Source organism: Rana temporaria, chromosome 2 (genome assembly GCF_905171775.1).
Source record: "Rana temporaria chromosome 2, aRanTem1.1, whole genome shotgun sequence".
Classification (NCBI taxonomy): Eukaryota; Metazoa; Chordata; class Amphibia; order Anura; family Ranidae; genus Rana; species Rana temporaria.
In genome coordinates, this window is record NC_053490.1 from 533,422,372 (window position 1) to 533,435,206 (window position 12,835).

A 12,835-nucleotide genomic window follows, 5' to 3' on the forward strand; every position below is an offset into this window, starting at 1 on the left:
AGTGGTGCGAATGGATGGCCCAGTGACTGCATTTGATGGCATGGCACAGTGGTGATAATTGATGGCACAGTGGTGATAATTGATGGCACAGTGGCTGCGTTTGATGGCATGGCACAGTGGTGATAATTGATGGCACAGTGGTGACAATTGATGGCACAGTGGCTGCATTTGATGGGCACAGTGATGCTGCAATTTTTTTCTTTTTTTCGTTTGCGCACCTCCAAATTTTTTTAGCACCAGCCGCCACTGGAGTAGTGGTGTGTGAAAGTGGTTCAGTGAGGTGCACAGAATATGTGGGATGCAGGGGGTGCAGAATGTGAGATACTGGGGGACTGGTGACTCTTGACATCTAATATATGGGGAGGGGATGCGCTGGACATCTAACCTTACAGATACAACCGGCCCTTTTGAGGGCAATCATAATGTTGATGCGGCCCACCATGAAATTGAGTTTGACACCCCTGTGACCTAAACCATCTGATTGCAAAAGCCAACTTTGAAACTAGAAAAAAAAATCTAGGATTCTTTATTTTCTGGGATGTTAAGATAGAGTTTCAAGTGAAAGGGTTCATGCCTGTATCACTCCACCAAATCCATTTCCTACCTGGTGCACTCGAGGGACTCCGGCCTTGATTGTAAGATCTCGTCCTTTGAGTTGACTCCGAAGTGGATGGGGAAGAGTCCACCAAGAATAATGTCTCCTTTCTTCTGGGCTCTGGTGTTTGGCCCATAGGAGGACGAGTCCAGAGCGAAGCTCAGTAGCAGCAGTAGAAGGTAATGGATGTATTGGCCCATCCTTCTCCTGTCTGGTGCCTGGGGTCGGAGGAAGGAGGTGGACCACATGGGACATGAAGTACAACGTCAGCAAGAAGCTCAGAAAGCTGATAATCGCCGTCCTGACTATGGAGTACCGAGGCCCGTGGCCTCATTTCTACCGTCCAAGGAAGGCTGCCGGCGTGTCAGTAAAGTCTCCAGTCTGGTTTTTTCCATTGACGTTTTTCTGAAAGTCGGGACTCTTCGTCATGTGAAGGCCATCACCCTGGAGAAGAAGATGAGAAGGTTGAGGAACGTATAAAAAAATGTAATCTTTTCGATGTGTTTTTAGCTTAAAAGAAATCCACTTCATGTACATAATCTCATCATCAATATGTGTAAGGGCTCACACTTTGACTTCAACACATATAAACAACCCTGGACCATTTGGCTGGCCAAAGACCAGGCCACTTTTTGGGATTCGGCACTGCATCGCTTTAACTGACAATTACGCGGTCATGCGACGTGGCTCCCAAACAAAATTGATGTCCCTTTCCCCCCACAAATCGAGCTTTCTTTTGGTGGTATTTGATCACCTCTGCGGGTTTTATTTTTTGCGCTATAAACATAAAAAGAGCGATCATTTTTTAAAAAAAAGCTATATTTTTTTACTTTCTGCTATAATACATATCCCCAAAATATATTGTTTGACTCAGTTTAGGCCGATACGTATTCTTCTACGTATTTTTGGTAAAAAAAATCGCAACAGGCGTTTATTAATTGGTTTGCGCAAAAGTTATAGCGTCTACAAAATAGGGGACAGTTTTATGGCATTTTGGCAGCGATCAGCGAATTTTATCGTGACTGCGACATTGTGGCAGACACATCGGACACTTTTGACGCTATTTTGGGACCATTGTCATTTATACAGCGATCAGTGCTATAAAAATGCACCGATTACTGTGTAAATGACACTGGCAGGGAAGAGGTTAACCACTAGGGGGCAAGAAAGGGGTTAAGTGTGTCCTAGGGAGTGATTCTAACTGTAGGGAGGCAGGGCTTACTGTGACACGACATTGATCACCGCTCCCGATGAGAGGGAGCAGATGATCAGTGTCCTGTCACTAGGCAGCATGGGGACTTCTTTACACTTTTAGCCAGATTCAGGTAGAGTTACGCCGGCGTATCAGTAGATACGCCGTCGTAAACTCCGAATCTGCGCCGTCGTATATTTAAGAGTATTCTCAAATTGAGATACACTTAAATCTAACTAAGATATGACCGCCGGCGCCGTCGTATCTTAGCTGTCTATTTACGCCGGCCGCTAGGGGCGTGTACGCTGATTTACGCCTAGAATGCGTAAATCAGCGAGATACGCCTATTCACGAACGTACGCTTGCCCGTCGCAGTAAAGATACGCTGTTTACGTAAGGCGTTTTCAGGCGTAAAGATATTCCACCAAAAAGATGGAGCAGCCAATGTTAAGTATGGACGTCGGAACCGCGTCAAATTTTTACGTCGTTTGCGCAAGTCATCCGTGAGTGGGGCTGGGCGTAATTTACGTTCATGTCGAAACCAATAAGTCTTTGCGGCGTAATTTGGAGCATGCGCACTGGGATACGTCCACGGACGGCGCATGCGCCGTTCGTTTAAAACGTCAATCACGTCGGGTCACGATTCATTAGCATAAAACACGCCCACCTCTTCACAATTTGAATTAGGCGCGCTTACGCCGGCACATTTACGCTACGCCGCTGTAACTTAGGACGCAAGTGCTTTGTGAATACAGAACTTGCCTCTCTAACTTACGGCGGCGTAGCGTATATGAGATACGTTACGCCTGCCTAACGATAGGCACTTCTTCCTGAATCCAGCTATTTGCCTCTCCCCGTCCTGCAGCTCTGTGACCCGATCGCGGGACACGGGCGGACACAGAGTCCGTGGGTCCTGCGGGCACCGTCATGGAGCTTGCGGCAGGGATGCGCCAAATTCAAAGTAACGTATATACATTCTGCTGACGTAAATGTGCAGGAGCCGGTCGGCAAGCGGTTAAAGTTCATGTGCTTGTAAAGGCAGGCGTCCCAATACTTTTGACAATATAGTGTATTTAAATGAGAACAGATACATTTTCTCATTACAAAGCAGCCTCTGCTTCCTGCTGTGCTACACAATGGTTGTACATTCCCCATCCTTCCCACAATGCACCTGTGTTGTAATGAACGTTAATGCTCGTTGGGCATGCACCCGATCCTCAGCACACCACAATGCTTACACATAGGAAAGCTGTCCCCTGCAGTACTTCTTGTGCACCACAAGATGTCCTCAATCCTTCACGTTGAATGATGGCCAGCATCATTCAACCCCCCCTCTTCTGTTGTCACAGGGCTGGGACAAGGGGTGGGCAGCCGGGAAGGGCTGCCCTGGGCACTGTGGTATCATGTGAGATTGGGGGGGGGGGGGGACCATAAGGAGGTTGGGGGAGGGGATTTATGTTGGGAGGGGGAATTCGGGGGTGGCAAGGGATAAGAATTATTCTAGTAAGGGGAAATTAGAGGGTGTGTGCTAGGATTTGAGGGGATTTTTGTTGGGATGGGGGAGAAGATCTGTGCTAGGAGGGGGAATTTTAGGTGGTTTGTGCTAGAAAAGATAATATGGTGAAAGCGAGGGGATTTGTGCTAGAAGGATTATTTTTTTTGGGGGTGGGGGGGATTTTAAAAAATTTGTGCTGGGAGGGGGGGATTTGGAGGAGAGAATTTGTGTTCACAGGGGACATTTGAGGGGTAGAGGATTTGTACTAAGAGGGGGGAATTCTTTTTGGGGGTGGGTGAATTTGTGCCAGCAGGGATGATTGGGGGTGTTTGTGCTGGGAGGGGAAATTTAGGAGGGGGGAGGAATTGTGCTAGGATGGGGGATCGGGGAGAATTTGTGCTGGGAGGGGGGGGGGGGGATTTGTAGTGGGGAAGAGGATTTGTGCTCACAGGGGGTATTTGAGGGGTAAAGGATTTGTACTAAGAGGGAGAATTTTTTTTTGGGGGGGGGGGGTTTTACTAGCATTGGGGGTGATTGTGGGTATTTTTGCTAGGAGGGAAAATGTAGAGGGGGGGGGATTGTGCTGGGATGGGAGATTTGTACTAGAACAGGGGGAATTTTTTGGGGGGGAGGGGGGATTTGTACCATCAGGGATGATTGACAGTATTTGTGCTAGGAGGGGAAATTTAGAGGGGGGATTGTGCTGGGATGGGAGATTGTGAGATTTTTACTAAGACGTGCGGAATTTTATTTTTTAGGGGGGATTTGTACTAGCAGACATGATTGGGGGTATTTGTGCTAGGAGGCGAAATTTAGAGGGGGGGGGGGGGGTTGTGCTAGGATGGGAGATTGGGAGATTTGTACTAGGACGGGCGGAATTTTTTGGGGGGGGAGATTTGTGCTGGGGCATATGGGAAATAAGAAGATTTGAGCTGGGGTAAATATTTGTGCTGAGAAGGGGATTTCAGCAGGGGCAGATTTGTATTGGGGGGAGGGGGAATTTATGTAAGCATGCCAATCAGTGCTCAATTTTTTTTTTTTTGGAGTGGGAGAGGATTTGGGGGGGGGGGGTTGCAGTTTGGCATGTTAACCCTGGGCTATAGCTGACTTTTTCCCGGCACTGGTCATGCATAATCATTCTAAAAAAAAATCCGCCCTCAGCCTGTGACTGGACAGTGAAGGAGAAGTAGCACAGTGATGAGACAATCTCTCTCCCTCTCTCCTATCAGCATGCTTCTTTGCAACACATGAACTGATTGGCCTTTTGTGCAGTTTGGCACCCTGGGCTATAGCTGACCTTTTCCTGGCACTGGTCATGCATAATCATTCTAAGACACATTCCGCCCTCAGTCTGTGACTGGACAGTGAAGGAGAAGTAGCACAGTGATGAGCCAATCTCTCTCTCACTCTCCTATCAGCATGCCTCTTTGCAACCCATGAACTGATTGGCCTTTTGTGCAGTTTGATAGAGAGGAGGGGTGATCACCATTAGCACCACAAAATTATACTTGGTTCTGCATTCTCTAAAAGGGGTGGTACTGGGAGGTTGGTAAGGGGTGGAACCAGGGCCGATCCGCCCTATAGGCTCACTATGCAAGCCGCTTAGGGCCCCGCAAAGCTGCGGAGGGCCCCCCAAATTACTAGAGGCCCCGCCTGGTGAGAAGTCATTTTCGGCCCCTCACCCTGCTTCTCAACTCACTGGCTGTATGGGAGGAGAGGTAAGAAGTCAGCACCCCCCCGCTTCTCACTTTGTGACGTGTCATTTTGCTTAGGGCCCCAGGGAGGTAATTTCCGACAGCAGAACACCCCCTCCCCCGCTTCTCAACTTTAATGTGACATGTCATTTTGCTTAGGGCCCCAGTGAGGTCAGGATCGGCACTGGGTGGAACCAGGGAACGGTGCTCAGAGGTTGGTAAGGGGTGGAACCAGGGAAAGGTTCTCAGAGGTTGGTAAGGGGTGGAACCAGGGAAAGGTGCTCAGAGGTGAGTAGGGGTGAAACCAGGGAAAGGTGCTCAGAGGTGGGTAGGGGTGGAACCAGGGAAGGGTGCTCAGAGGTGGGTAGGGATGGAACCAGGGAAAGGTGCTCAGAGGTTGGTAAGGGGCGGAACCAGGGAACGGTGCTCAGAGGTGGGTAGGGGTGGAACCAGGGAAAGGTGCTCAGAGGTGGGTAGGGGTGGAACCAGGGAAAGGTGCTCAGAGGTTGGTAAGGGGTGGAACCAGGGAAATGTGCTCAGAGGTGGGTAGGGGTGGAACCAGGGAAAGGTGCTCAGAGGTTGGTAAGGGGTGGAACCAGGGAAAGGTGCTCAGAGGTGGGTAGGGGTGGAACCAGGGAAAGGTGCTCAGAGGTTGGTAAGGGGTGGAACCAGGGAAAGGTGCTCAGAGGTTGGTTAGGGGTGGAACCAGGGAAAGGTGCTCAGAGGTTGGTAAGGGGTGGAGCCAGGGAAAGGTGCTCAGAGGTTGGTAAGGGGTGGAACCAGGGAAAGGTGCTCAGAGGTTGGTAAGGGGTGGAACCAGGGAAAGGTGCTCAGAGGTTGGGTAGGGGTGGAACCAGGGAAAGGTGCTCAGAGGTTGGTAAGGGGTGGAGCCAGGGAAAGGTGCTCAGAGGTTGGTAAGGGGTGGAACCAGGGAAAGGTGCTCAGAGGTTGGTAAGGGGTGGAACCAGGGAAAGGTGCTCAGAGGTTGGTAAGTGGGGGAACCAGGGAACGGTGCTCAGAGGTGGGTAGGGGTGGAACCAGGGAAAGGTGCTCAGAGGTTGGTAAGGGGTGGAGCCAGGGAAAGGTGCTCATAGGTTGGTAAGGGGTGGAACCAGGGAAAGGTGCTCAGAGGTTGGTAAGGGGTGGAACCAGGGAAAGGTGCTCAGAGGTTGGTAAGTGGGGGAACCAGGGAACGGTGCTCAGAGGTGGGTAGGGGTGGAACCAGGGAAAGGTGCTCAGAGGTGGGTAGGGGTGGAACCATGGAAAGGTGCTCAGAGGTTGGTAAGGGGTGGAATCAGGGAAAGGTGCTCAGAGGTGGGTAGGGGTGGAACCAGGGAAAGGTGCTCAGAGGTGGGTAGAGGTGGAACCAGGGAAAGGTGCTCAGAGGTTGGTAAGGGGTGGAACCAGGGAAAGGTGCTCAGAGGTTGGTAAGGGGTGGAACCAGGGAAAGGTGCTCAGAGGTGGGTAGGGGTGGAACCAGGGAAAGGTGCTCAGAGGTTGGTAAGGGGTGGAACCAGGGAACGATGCTCAGAGGTGGGTAGGGGTGGAACCAGGGAAAGGTGCTCAGAGGTGGGTAGGGGTGGAACCAGGGAACGGTGCTCAGAGGTGGGTAGGGGTGGAACCAGGGAAAGGTGCTCAGAGGTTGGTAAGGGGTGGAACCAGGGAAAGGTGCTCGGAGGTGGGTAGGGGTGGAACCAGGGAAAGGTGCTCAGAGGTGGGTAGGGGTGGAACCAGGGAAAGGTGCTCAGAGGTTGGTAAGGGGTGGAACCAGGGAAAGGTGCTCAGAGGTTGGTAAGGGGTGGAACCAGGGAAAGGTGCTCGGAGTTGGGTAGGGGTGGAACCAGGGAAAGGTGCTCAGAGGTGGGTAGGGGTGGAACCAGGGAAAGGTGCTCAGAGGTGGGTAGGGGTGGAACCAGGGAAAGGTGCTCAGAGGTTGGTAAGGGGTGGAACCAGGGAACGGTGCTCAGAGGTGGGTAGGGGTGGAACCAGGGAAAGGTGCTCAGAGGTTGGTAAGGGGTGGAACCAGGGAAAGGTGCTCAGAGGTTGGTAAGGGGTGGAACCAGGGAAAGGTGCTCAGAGGTTGGTAAGGGGTGGAACCAGGGAACGGTGCTCAGAGGTTGGTAAGGGGTGGAACCAGGGAACGGTGCTCAGAGGTTGGTAGGGGGTGGAACCAGGGAACGGTGCTCAGAGGTTGGTAAGGGGTGGAATCAGGGAAAGGTGCTCAGAGGTTCGTAAGGGGTGGAACCAGGGAACGGTGCTCAGAGGTGGGTAGGGGTGGAACCAGGGAACGGTGCTCAGAGGTGGGTAGGGGTGGAACCAGGGAAAGGTGCTCAGAGGTTGGTAAGGGGTGGAACCAGAGAAATGTGCTCTGAGGTTGGTAAGAGGTGGAACCAGTGAAAGGTGCTCAGAGGTGGGTAGGGGTGGAATCAGGGAAAGGTGCTCAGAGGTTGGTAAGGGGTGGAACCAGGGAAAGGTGCTCAGAGGTTCGTAAGGGGTGGAACCAGGGAAAGGTGCTCAGAGGTGGGTAAGGGGTGGAACCAGGGAACGGTGCTCAGAGGTGGGTAGGGGTGGAACCAGGGAAAGGTGCTCAGAGGTGGGTAAGGGGTGGAACCAGGGAACGGTGCTCAGAGGTGGGTAAGGGGTGGAACCAGGGAACGGTGCTCAGAGGTGGGTAGGGGTGGAACCAGGGAAAGGTGCTCAGCGGTGGGTAGGGGTGGAACCAGGGAAAGGTGCTCAGAGGTGGGTAAGGGGTGGAACCAGGGAACGGTGCTCAGAGGTGGGTAAGGGGTGGAACCAGGGAACGGTGCTCAGAGGTGGGTAGGGGTGGAACCAGGAAAAGGTGCTCAGAGGTGGGTAGGGGTGGAATCAAGGGCTTGACTCGGAAGGGAAGAGTTCCTGTACCTATTCTCTGAGAAAAAAAGCCCTGCTCTTATATCTGCCTGGAGTTCGGCTTTGAAAAACTGATAATCCTAAGAGCACAGTGTCTTACACAACCCCTTCATTCCACTTCCTTACATAACTCGCTATAACATTTCCTAAACGGTAAATGACAGATTACCTTGAATTACCTTGACCACTGTACAGTTCCAGGTCCTTGCCTGAGGGCACAGCTCGCTAATGACTGCACATGTAATTCCATACGAGAGATCCGTGCCATTCACACACATATGGTGATTTCTGGCACTGGTGGCATTTCTCTGTATAGAGAGACGATGATTCCCAGAAATTCCCGATACGTTAGGCGGGGTAGAAGTATGGATTGGAGGGGGTTAGGCTTTGTTTAAAGCGGTGGTTCACCCACAATAACAACATTATAGCATTAAATTAAGCATAGTAGCGCGAGCTACAGTATGCCTTTATTTTTATTTTTTGCCCCGTACTTACTGTGTAATCCTAAAGTGAAGATTCCGACTCCCTGCAGGGAATGGGCGTTCCTATCCAGAGGGAAGATGATTGACGGCCGGCTATGGCACGTCACGCTCCCCGAAGATAGCCGGAGTAGGTCTCGGCTCTTCACGGCGCTATATGGCGCCTGCGCACAGACTATGCTCAGGCGCCGTGAAGAGCCAAGTCCTATTTCGGCTATTTCCGGAGAAGCGTGACGCGCCAGAGCCGGCCGTGAATCATCTTCCCTCTGGATAGGAACGCCCATTCCCCGCAGGGAGTCGGAATCTTCACTATAGAATTGCACAGTGAGTACGGGGCAAACAAAAATAAATAAAGGCATACTGTAGCTCGCGCTACTATGCTTAATTTAATGCTAGAATTTTTTTTTTTTTTTATAGGGTGAACCCCCTCTTTAAGGTTTCTAGGAAAATGCTAACCTGAAATGTTATCTCCTTTGCCTTCCCTGGTTCCTCCCCCCTTATCAAAATGCTAATGAAAATTTTAAATAAATCATTTTTTGTTTTCAATACCCTGATGAAAACATCTGATGTGGACACCTGTTGTAAGGGGGCACTCTGGTGGGCACATCTGATGTGAGGAGGTACTCTGATGGGAACAACTAATGTAGGGGGGCACACTGATGGGGACACCTGATTTAGGGGGGCACTCTGAAGGGGACAGAGGTATGCAGGCCAGTTAAGTTTGCTTTCATGGGCTCTACCAACTTATAGGAGCCCTCAGATGGGTCACAACTAAGGATATTCTGTTGGAGACACCTAAATTAAAGTGACACTCCAATGAGCACATGTGAATTGAAAGGGGCACTCTGATGGGGACACCTGATGTAAGGGAGCACTCTGATGGGGACACCTGATGTAAGGGAGCACTCTGATGGGGACACCTGATGTAAGGGGGAACTCTGATGGAGGCAACTGATATAAGGAGACACCTGATGTAAGGGGGCACTCTGATGGGAACACCTGATGTAAGGGGACACCTGATGTAAGGGGGCACTCTGATGGGAACACCTGATGTAAGGGGGCACTCTGATGGGAACACCTGATGTAGGGGGGCACTCTGATGGGAACACCTGATGTAAGGGGGCACTCTGATGGGAACACCTGATTATAGGGGCACTCTGATAGGCACATCTGTTGTGAGAGGGTGCTCTGATGGGCGCACCTTCTAAGAAATGCAATGATTGGCCTTCTAAAAAATGCTAATTGCTTGTCTATCATGCTCTGAGGGGTGTGGCTGTTATTCAGGTATGCCAGCCTAGAGCACCGGAGTGGGAGTTCAGGAAGCAGCATTATTACTGAGAGATTTGCACTTGTAACATAAATTTAAACCGAACTGGACAAGAAGTGTTTATTGTGGCTTTTTTTCTACCATTACATGTTGTTTTGACCTTTTTTAATCTTTTTTTCTATTTCAATGTGGATAATCAGGCAGATGGGCGTACCCGTACGTCCCTGCCTTTTCGCAGGGGGGTCCGATCCGGACCCCCCTGCGTTACATGCGGCGGTCGGTAGCTCTGGGAGCGATCCAGGATGAGGGCGCGGCTATTCGTTTCTAGCGGCCCCCTCGCGATCGCTCCCCGGAGCTGAAGAACGGGGAGAGCCGTATGTAAACACGGCTTCCCCGTGCTTCACTGTGGCGGCTGCATCGATCGAGTCATCCCTTTTATAGGGGAGACACAATCGATGACGTCAGACCTACAGCCACACCCCCCTACAGTTGTAAACACACACTAGGTGAAACATAACTCCTTCAGCGCCCCCTAGTGGTTAACTCCCAAACTGCAACTGTCATTTCCACAGTAAAGAATGCAATTTAAATGCATTTTTTGCTGTGAAAATGACAATGGTCCCAAAAATGTGTCAAAATTGTGCGAAGTGTCCGCCATAATGTCACAGTCACGAAAAAAATCGCTGATCGCCGCCATTAGTAGTAAAAAAAAATTTTTTTTTATAAAAATGCAATAAAACTATCCTCTATTTTGTAAACGCTATAAATTTTGCGCAAACCAACCGATAAACGCTTATTGCGATTTTTTTTACCAAAAATAGGTAGAAGAATACGTATCGACCTAAACTGAGGAAAAAAATGTTTTTATATATATTTTTGGGGATATTTATTATAGCAAAAAGTAAAAAATATTGAATTTTTTTCAAAATTGTCGCTCTATTTTTGTTAATAGCGCAAAAAAAAGAAAACGCAGAGGTGATCAAATACCACCAGAAGAAAGCTCTATTTGTGGGGAAAAAAGGACGCCAATTTTGTTTGGGAGCCACGTCGCACGACCGCGCAATTGTCAGTTAAAGCGACGCAGTGCCGAATCGCAAAACCTGGCCTGGGCTTTTATGTGCATTTTGGTCCGGTCCTTAAGTGCTTAAATGATGTTTTTAAAAACAAAGTTTTTTTCATGCCGAAAAATGATCGTGTGTACGCGGCATTAGACTTCACAGGACTTAATTTATTTAGTTCTGCTTTCATACTTCCTATGAGGATGATCTTCCAGCAGTTGCTGCCAGAAGTTTTTAGTGTGGGCGCATCTTCATAAATCATTTGTTACACTTAATGCAAAAAATATCACTTTACAGGAATTCAGAATTGTGGGAAATGTGATTTCAACATTTTTTTGTTAATTGGAATCCAAACAGAATAGATAAACATTTATGAATTATTAATTAATTAGCATCTTATGTATTTATGTATTATTCCTTTTTTTTTTTTTTTTATGAAAAATTATTTTGCTGATTAGCTAACACTTCAGGGTGACAACACCAACTTTTCTAATTTACATGAGACTTGTGACCTCACTGAGAATGCAGCCTATCCATTCACTAGAGAGCGGTGACATCACTGAGAATGCAGCCTATCCATTCACTAGAGAGCGGTGACATCACTGAGAATGCAGCCTATCCATTCACTAGAGAGCGGTGACATCACTGAGAATGCAGCCTATCCATTCACTAGAGACCAGTGACATCACTGAGAATGCAGCCTATCCATTCACTAGAGAGCGGTGACATCACTGAGAATGCAGCCTATCCATTCACTAGAGACTAGTGACATCACTGAGAATGCAGCCTATCCATTCACTAGAGACCAGTGACATCACTGAGAATGCAGCCTATCCATTCACTAGAGAGCGGTGACATCACTGAGAATGTAGCCTATCCATTCACTAGAGAGCGGTGACATCACTGAGAATGCAGCCTATCCATTCACTAGAGAGCGGTGACATCACTGAGAATGCAGCCTATCCATTCACTAGAGACCAGTGACATCACTGAGAATGCAGCCTATCCATTCACTAGAGAGCGGTGACATCACTGAGAATGCAGCCTATCCATTCACTAGAGACTAGTGACATCACTGAGAATGCAGCCTATCCATTCACTAGAGACTTGTGACATCACTGAGAATGCAGCCTATCCATTCACTAGAGACCGGTGACATCACTGAGAATGCAGCCTATCCTTTCACTAGAGAGCGGTGACCTCACTGAGAATGCAGCCTATCCATTCACTAGAGAGCGGTGACCTCACTGAGAATGCAGCCTATCCAATCACTAGAGAGCGGAGACATCACTGAGAATGCAGCCTATCCATTCACTAGAGACTTGTGACATCACTGAGAATGCAGCCTATCCATTCACTAGAGACCGGTGACATCACTGAGAATGCAGCCTATCCTTTCACTAGAGAGCGGTGACCTCACTGAGAATGCAGCCTATCCATTCACTAGAGAGCGGTGACATCACTGAGAATGCAGCCTATCCAATCACTAGAGAGCGGAGACATCACTGAGAATGCAGCCTATCCATTCACGAGAGATCGGTGACATGACTGAGAATGCAGCCTATCCTTTCACTAGAGAGCGGTGACATCACTGAGATTGCAGCCTATCCATTCACTAGAGACCGGTGACATCACTGAGAATGCAGCCTATCCCTTCACTAGAGACCGATGACATCACTGTGAATGCAGCCTATCCATTCACTAGAGCCCGGTGACATCACTGAGAATGCAGCCTATCCCTTCACTAGAGACCAGTGACATCACTGAGAATGCAGCCTATCCATTCACTAGAGAGCGGTGACATCACTGAGAATGCAGCCTATCCCTTCACTAGAGACCGATGACATCACTGAGAATGCAGCCTATCCACTCACTAGAGAGCGGTGACATCACTGAGAATGCAGCCTATCCATTCACTAGAGACCGGTGACATCACTGAGAATGCAGCCTATCCCTTCACTAGAGACCGATGACATCACTGAGAATGCAGCCTATCCACTCACTAGAGAGCGGTGACATCACTGAGAATGCAGCCTATCCATTCACTAGAGACCGGTGACATCACCGAGAATGCAGCCTATCCATTCACTAGAGAGCAGTGACCTCACTGAGAATGCAGCCTATCCATTCACTAGAGACCAGTGACATCATTGGGAATGCAGCCTA

At 49.4% G+C, this 12,835-nt stretch overlaps 1 protein-coding gene across 1 annotated transcript in view; it reads right to left on the reverse strand.

The window, feature by feature from the left end:
• The window catches only part of CASR (calcium sensing receptor), a 139,016-nt gene that overhangs the window by 62,419 nt on the left and 63,762 nt on the right, over positions 1 to 12,835 (reverse strand). Inside the window, exon 2 of the mRNA XM_040339160.1 lies at positions 605 to 1,039. Coding sequence (XP_040195094.1) covers positions 605 to 843 — 239 coding nt within the window. The 5' untranslated portion in view covers positions 844 to 1,039. The remainder of the gene's footprint in view (positions 1 to 604; positions 1,040 to 12,835) is intronic.